This window comes from Hydra vulgaris, chromosome 02 (genome assembly GCF_038396675.1).
Source record: "Hydra vulgaris chromosome 02, alternate assembly HydraT2T_AEP".
NCBI classification, from domain to species: domain Eukaryota; kingdom Metazoa; phylum Cnidaria; class Hydrozoa; order Anthoathecata; family Hydridae; genus Hydra; species Hydra vulgaris.
The window spans coordinates 17,119,150-17,127,430 of NC_088921.1; the positions used below are offsets into that span (position 1 = coordinate 17,119,150).

At 27.2% G+C, this 8,281-nt stretch overlaps 2 protein-coding genes and 1 long non-coding RNA gene across 3 annotated transcripts; all 3 read right to left on the bottom strand.

Moving 5' to 3' along the window:
• Positions 1–988: 988 nt before the first annotated feature.
• Positions 989–4,762, bottom strand: LOC124812707 (uncharacterized). Its single transcript, XM_065789338.1, has 5 exons — positions 4,655–4,762; positions 2,338–4,175; positions 1,847–2,027; positions 1,466–1,748; positions 989–1,118 (listed from the first exon to the last, which is right to left on the bottom strand). The coding sequence occupies exons 2-5, from the start codon at positions 3,649–3,651 to the stop codon at positions 989–991; spliced, it is 1,908 nt and encodes a 635-aa protein (XP_065645410.1). The 5' UTR covers positions 3,652–4,175; positions 4,655–4,762.
• LOC136075896 (uncharacterized) lies at positions 3,673–5,857 on the bottom strand. Its single transcript, XM_065789339.1, has 2 exons — positions 5,849–5,857; positions 3,673–4,248 (listed from the first exon to the last, which is right to left on the bottom strand). Exons 1-2 carry the CDS (start codon positions 5,855–5,857, stop codon positions 3,673–3,675), a joined length of 585 nt encoding a protein of 194 aa, XP_065645411.1.
• Positions 5,858–5,873: 16 nt separating this feature from the next.
• LOC136076414 (uncharacterized) lies at positions 5,874–7,786 on the bottom strand. The gene is made up of 3 exons (XR_010636252.1): positions 7,686–7,786; positions 7,453–7,561; positions 5,874–5,998 (listed from the first exon to the last, which is right to left on the bottom strand). It is a non-coding gene; the product is annotated as an uncharacterized LOC136076414 (long non-coding RNA).
• Between the last annotated feature and the right edge of the window lie 495 nt (positions 7,787–8,281).

The window sequence follows — 8,281 nt, forward strand, 5'->3', positions numbered from 1 at the left end:
CAGCTTGATATCCTTGTTGTTTACGATGGATAATCTTCCAGATCTTGGTTCATCTTCAAGGTTTTCATTTCCAGAAGAAAACTTTTTAAACCACTTTTGACCCGTCCGTTCTGCTATGGTACCTTCCCCAAATGCAGGGCATATCTTACAACAAGCTTCTGCAGCTTTGGTTCCAAGTTTGAACTCATAAAGTAAACAGGCGCGAATTATCGCATCTGACACAGCCATACTCCACTTAAGACTTTTAAATTTAAAACGCACTAATAAAACTTATGAAACACGCTGATTGATTCTCCTTAAAACAAGCTTTAATTTATAGGGTTTGACTATGAAAGTACCATATATCTCAGCATTATGTGGGCAACAATTTAAAAATTACACTAAAGTTTTCTTGTTTTTCTTTAATGAAAAATCTTTTTATTACATGTTATTTTGTAAGGTTTTAGAAATTTTCTTTTGTAGTTTTTAGGTAGAACGTCACCCTTTCTAAAAATGATCAAATAATTATTTGATCAAGAATAAATTCCACACTAACCCTTTTATTCCCACGCAGTCTTCTCTGTTTAGCCTGCGCTTTCACGCACAAGTCTTTTGCGCTCGCCTAAACGCCCGCAAAAACATTGGCAAGCGCATAAAAAAGTGCTTGCCAAAAAAATAAAAGCATTTCATTTTAAATCGGAACAAAAATTTTTTTTGTTCATTTGTTCAACTTTTATGAAAAATAGCTTTTTTTAACCTTTTTTTAAATTATTTTATATATGTATTTATTTAAGTGTTCTTTTTTTTTATTTTTATTTAAATTTAAATAGCAGAAAAACAAAGAATTTTTTAAATGGCGCAGGCTAACTTAAAAATGACCATCCTGTCAGCGCTTATTCGGGCGCTGGCATTAAATTTCAAATGGAAAAGACTGCCCACCCCTCTTTGTATGAAGCACCAAAGAGTACATGTTTATTGTCAAATCAAATTCACTCCTATTACTATAAAATCACATCATTCTTTCTGTTAGTTTGCAAATAATAAATTTTAGTACATATAATCTTGTAATATAATGATTAGAAATATAAAACCAAAAAATATCAAAATCAACAAAAACAGCATCAATTATATTAAAAACGCTGTTAAAAACATAGAAAGCTTAAGTATGACTATTTTTTAAATCTTTCTTAATATATATATATATATATATATATATATATATATATATATATATATATATATATATATATATATATATATATATATATATATATATATATATACACATACTTTGTTCTTGTATCTTTTTAATCATTTTTTTGTGTTTTTTTAAATTTTATATCTTTAATTTTCTTTTTTTTTTAACTATATATACAGATTTTTTTAATTTCCTTTATTATTACTTTTATTTAATATATTATGACATTTGTCACAAAACCATTCCTTCTTTTGTTTTTTTGAAATGCAAACACATTTGAAATGATACCACTCTAAACAGCTTTCACATTCAATGCTTTCACTGGAAGCTGTATTTAAATTGCAAAATGGACAATTCCATATCGCCAGTTGCTTTTGTTGCAGAATTGCTTTCTTTAGGCTATTCCAGGCTAAACTGGTTAAATATGGTTTTAAAATATGTATTGATGCAGCCTCATTTAGAAATGCAGAAGGAAGATTGCCAGGCTTTAATTCTAAATCACCAACATCTGCTTGCATTGCATGAGTAACATCTTCAACTTTTCCCTTTATGAGAATACCACCCAGAAGAACTAGATAGCAACAGATTGCAAATATATACAAAATAATGTATCATTTAATTGTGGATAAATTTTTTAGAATTTTCATTATTTCATTCATAAAAACTAACCATTTATTTTTCCTGCCACACTTCTATCAATATAAGATAAACACTTTTTTTTCCATCTACATGCACCCATTGCAGTTTTTTTTTCTGTAACTTTAGGCCTTCCTCGCGACTTTATCTTTGGAGGAAACTTAAGATCTTTTATATTGATAGAGTGAATATTCAAAGAATCATTTTTGCTTGCCTAAAAAATTTATTTATGTTTTAAATTTTCATGCTTTGAATTTTTTAAAGCTAAGTTTAATTATTCTTTACAATGATATAAAAATACATATTCAAATGAAATGGAACGGTGTGCATCAGATTGGTACAAATTTTTATAAGAATCAAGAATCGTTCAAGCTCATTTAAAAAGTAAATAATAGTACTTTTTCTGATTCCTTTAGAATTGATGGTATTGGAATCATACCACATCTAACTTTAACCTTTTCTTTTTTTAAATCTCAAGACTAAAATAAAAGGATTTCAAAACTAAATGAAAAATAATTCAATACCTCTACTGCATCACAAGTTCTCAGATTTTCTCTAACTATTGTATTAGAATTTTCAAGAGTGGGGCTTTCATGAAGAGACAAGCTTTGATCAATAGTTAACTCATTTCTATCATTGTTCAAATGAAGATCAGGTGAAGAGTAAATCATTTGTTCTTGCAAGTGTAATTTATACTCAAATTCAGTGGAACTATTTGATAAATAATCTGTTTTCGTAACAGACTGGGGTATTGAAATCTTTGAAAAACAGCTATAAACAAGTTGATTTGACAAGTCAGTTGATTTTGAGTCATTTAAAATAAGGGAATTGCAAACACCCATATGGTTTATTTTTATTGGATTAAAGATTTCATTAGATTTGAAGTCCACATCAATACTATTTGGTGAGTTTTGAGGATAGAAAGTTTTTATACCATCACATAACATCTCTTTACCAATATCATCACATAATATCTCCTTACCTATTTCAGCAGGGTGATTCAAATTAGTTTCTATTAAAAAATCCACAGGTGATTCCAGGATTGACACATCTATGTTTTTATTTTCCTCCCAAACTTTAGCTAAATTTTGGAGGACACTTAACCTGATTTCAAATTCATTATTGCTACTTTCTGAGACTAGCTGGGCTAAACGCTGCGAAAGACGATATGCTTTTTTAAATTTTTCAGATTGTGTCAATGATCTTTCCTTAACAACACCTAATCCCAGATGACTAAGGTTTTCATTTTGGTGTTGAAAAAGTCTATGGTTTTCAATAGCATGAGCCTTAAGCCATCTCACACCAATGCCATCATATGAAAATAATGGCAAATGTTTCACTTGCCTTGCAACAAACATGTGTTTACATGGTAATGCCATTGATTTAAAGAATATGCATTGACACCTATGCTCGCTTATCAACACCTGATGACCTAATATTTCTAAAGTTAGATGTCCATTTTCTTCAATAGGGTTTACATCAAGTGCTTCTTGGAATTGACTTGCAACAAAGGTTTGTGCATAAGGTGTTAATATTTGAGAAAAATCTTTTAGAACATCATTTTGTAAAACAGAATGCACAGAGATACGTTCACCAGCAGTGATAAATGTATGGTCTCGTTCCTTTCGCATACAATCAATTACAGTAATAAGGTCTTTGAAAAAGAGAGGAAGAGGGTTAAGTAAATTTAGAACAGCTTTAATTCTTCGGTTTACAGACTCTAATCTGTTAGTAGTTCGCTGTCCGAAAGTTAAATTCTGCTGTTGCCAACAATACACCCATTCAGTTACACAATTGTTCCAGTTATTTTCAAAGTAACGAACTACACTCTGTGGCATTTTGGCAACAAAATCACCTTTCTACTTTTCAAATTCTATTTCAGATGTGGCATAAGTCATTTTTTGAACGGATTTTAATGCATGTAACTGCTGGCTTTCTGAAATTCCCATTTTCAAAACAGTAACTTCTCGACTCATTGCTCGTAGAACATGAAATAAACATAGTAATAAAACTGCATTTGGAAAAGTTGTTCTAATGGAGTCTCTTTCTGCCATGTCTTTATCTGTGAAAATAGTGACAGTTTCAGTCCATTTTTCATTTCTAGATTTAAATGTTTCTAGCACTTCACTGAGTGTGATTGAATCCTCTGATGCAGTTACAAAAATTGTTACTATTTCAGTTTCTCCATTTGGTCCTACAGCCAGCATAATATATAATGGCATGCGTAAATTTGTTAATTTGTAAGTTGCATCTATCAAAATTAGCTCTGGATACAATGAAAAAAATCTTTTCATTTCTGCATCTTGGAAAAAAATTGATTGAATAACTCCACTCTTATTGCATTTTATGTCCACATCCGCACCTACAACAAAATATATAAGTCTGACTAAAGTGAAGCAACTTAAAGCAATGCAATATAAATTATAATCTAAAATCTACCAAAATAATATATCTTATTATTATAAGTTGTTATATTATATGAATTATTACACAGTGGTTATATAAATCAAGTTTAATATAAATAATATTGTGTGTTAGTGGAGTTGTAGTGTTAGTAGTAAACAAATAGTGTAAAACAAACATTTACAAATATCTGCAAAACAAGACCAATTGAAAATAGAGTAGCTAGTAATGGTGATAAGTGTTTCATATTCAGTTTATTCTTTCTTTTTTTTTTTTTGCAGTTGTACATCACTTACCATAATCTTGTTTCTGAAAATGTTATAAAATACTAGTATTGATAAATAATTTTTTTAAACTATTTAATAAAATAATTAATTTTCGTAAAAATATTAACGTAATTTATTAAACAGCAGCATTAATCAGCAAAAAAAAACTAACCATCACAATTTTTAAAAACTGCAAGTAAAGATTCTATATCTGTGGAACCTTTCTCCTTAGATGCTAAGTTATGAAGATCTTTTAATGTTATTTTCTTTCCTATTAGTGATAAATGAGATTAATCAATATTATATATATATATATATATATATATATATATATATATATATATATATATATATATATATATATATATATATATATATAATATGTATATATATATATAAATATATTATATATGTTATAGAGTTGGGAGAGGGTTACAACCACAAGTAGCCTCCTCATCTGTAGTGGCCTTCTTGGCCTTGGGGAGGTGAATTACAAAAAATATATTTATATGCCTTGGCGGGGAGCAAGAACTTAAGCTTTTGCTCCCCGCCAAGGAGTAAAAAATAATTCAAATAAAAAAAGGCAAAGTTAAAGCTTTAGATTTTGCGATTGGTTTTCTTTTTTTTGATATATATAAATATATGATAAATATAAGTTATTTTGCAACAATTTTATTTTTAGTAGAGCAGAACTTTAGTAAAATGTAAATAAAAAAATCACACAAAGTTAAAATAGAAATAGAAAAATGAAGAACTTTTTTTTCAAACACAGATACACAGTTCAGAGAAATTTATTTTCCTAAAATCCTTGGTTACAGTGAAATATAACTATAACGTTAATGCCAATATGATCAAGTTGGCAAAGTTATTTATAAAAGAAAAGCATTATTGTTGTAACTAAGATATAAAATTGTTTGATACAAAAATTGTTTGATACAAACCTTTGTATCAAACAATTTTTGCCGTCCTCAAAAAGATTGAGGTTGCTAAAGTTTTACCAACCTCATTTTACCTAATTCCAAAAATTGCATGACAGATTGCAAATTTACTAAATTTTTTTATTACCTACATACATTCATATATATATATATATATATATATATATATATATATATATATATATATATATATATATATATATATATATATATATATATATATATATATATATATATATATATATATATATATATATATATATATATATATATATATATATATATATATATATATATATATATATATATATATATATATATGTATATATATATATATATGTATATATATATATATATATAATTTACAGTTATGATGTTTAATTTAATTGCTACTAAGACTCCAAATACAATTAGGATTTCAGACTTACATTGCCCATATTTTAATAAACGTCACCTGTTTCATTTTGAACATGCTCATGAATAAGCCATTTATTGCCATGTATCTTTAACATTTGTTTCACATCTTTCTCTTGATCCTCATTTAGTTTCCTAACTTTGGGAAGTCTTTCAATTATTTCCTAGGTAATAAATAATTTGAAAAAATTAATAATTTTATCATTTTAAGGATTTATAAAAAAAAATTTATAACTAATTTATAAGCAGCAATTTTTTATTTCTAAAATTCTGCTTTACAGATAAATTTTTATAAGAAACTTGTTTATAGTTCAAAGAATATTTTATTAATTTGTCTCAATTTCAGGTCAATATAGACAAAGTTAAAACAAAGTATTATCTACAATGGAGAAAAACAGTTTGAATAAATATTTAATTAGTGTGCACTTTCAAATAGAATATCATTTACAATTGTATTATTTTTACTTTTTCTTTTATTTGATAGCAATATGGAACTTAAGAAAATGGTGCTTCATGACATAACTATAAAAACTAACTTTAAATACGACAATAAGTCATAACGAAAAACAATTTTAGATTAAAACTTGAGTGGGAAATGTTATTTATTTAACTGCCTATTTACTTAGTTAAAAAAACAAAACAATGACTAAACCAGATCCTACAAACAAAAACATTTTTTTATTATATATTTTAAAATAATCAAACACAAATTGAGTCAATATAAGGGGTGTAAGTCATAAGTTTAAGTTTATTAATTCAGTAATCTATCATATAAAAATATTAAAATAACAAAAGCAAAAATAAAATTAACAACAAGATCAATAAAGATCGCAGCATTTTGGCTTTTACAATAATGCAGCAGATAAAACAGCTATAGTTAAGAAACAAAGCTTCCATTCCTATATCTATTTATGCTTTATTTCTATCAAATATGTTGAAAGTATAAAATAACTATTAATTAATAAAATTTATAGAAAAATATAACAACAGAATAATATAACATTTTAAAATATAATTAAAAACTAAGAACCTTTTTTTGTTGAGCCCCTGTTTAGTTGTTTACCTGTCAAATGCATTTATGAAAACTATGAGAAAACTAAATACATATCTTTCAGTTTTTAAACTTTTTAACCTCTGCTGTTATGTAATATTGCTGCTGTTATAAAAACATAGTATTTCATCAATAAAAATATTTCTTGACAATCTATTCAGGGTGGCCAGCCACTTTGTACAATCAAATTCCCTGACTTTTCCCTGACTCTGATAATTAAAAATCTGGAATTTCATAAAGAAAAAATGATAGTAATTACTTTTTAAACTAATATTTATTGTTTGTAAATGTCTTTCAGCCTAATAGCAAAGATTTAATTAGGGAAAAGAAAACTATATAAAAAATGCTATCATTTAATTTAAACCAATTAAGCTAAATTTTGGAAATTTCACTGACTTTTGAGGGGAAAATAGCAAAATACTAGACTTTTCCTAGATTCCCCTAACCCCCTAACTCAAAACATTTTCCTGGACTTTTCAATAATTTCCCTTATTTCATGTATACTGGCCACCCTGCTATTCAGCAAAAAACTAATACCTTTATGTAAGAAAAAAAAAACAGATTTACTTTGTCAATTGCATGGTTGTGCTCATTAATAACTTTTGTCACACAGAAATTTTCACCATCTTCAGTAACACCAATGCAAATTGTAAATGGACATTGGATTTTATAGGTACTATGTATAAATAATAAGACTACAGATAGCAGCTTTAGTGAAACAAAATCTTCAGTTTACAAAAAATTTTTGTTGAAAAAAGTTATGATTTTACTGACTAACTTTAATTATTATTTACAAATACCTTTGGTTTGGACGAAGCCCTTTTGATCTCGATTTAAATTGACGCCCACCATGATAGCAACAGTATGTTAAATAATAATATTTTAATTCTTTTTTAATATGTCGTTGCAAGCCTTTTTTAATTGCTAAATCAATTGTTCGACTATCTCGAACATAAAGAGATACAAATCTTGATTTTTCATATTCTTTAATTGCTAGCTTAAGCTCATTAAAATTATTATAAATATCTCCAACGTTCATTCTACTAACAATCAGAGCGGATAATACTAACGATTAAGACGTTTATTTATAAGTTTTATGAAATCAGAAGCCGGTTTTAAATCATGAAAGGCTAAGAAACCGGCTGCTGGTTTTCTAATTGTTACTGTTACGTAATGAATATAAGTTATGTCATCGGTAAATTAGCTAGAACCCAGACCAGCCGGTACTCTAGCTGCTAGAGCTAAAGATCCAGCAGCCGGTACCGTAGCCACTGCGTAAAATTAATGCATTGAAATCTTAAAACATCCTTGATATATGTTTTCACATTACTTAAATAAACCACATGATAACTATTTGTTTTAATAGTAAAATTGAAAATAAATTAAACACACACAC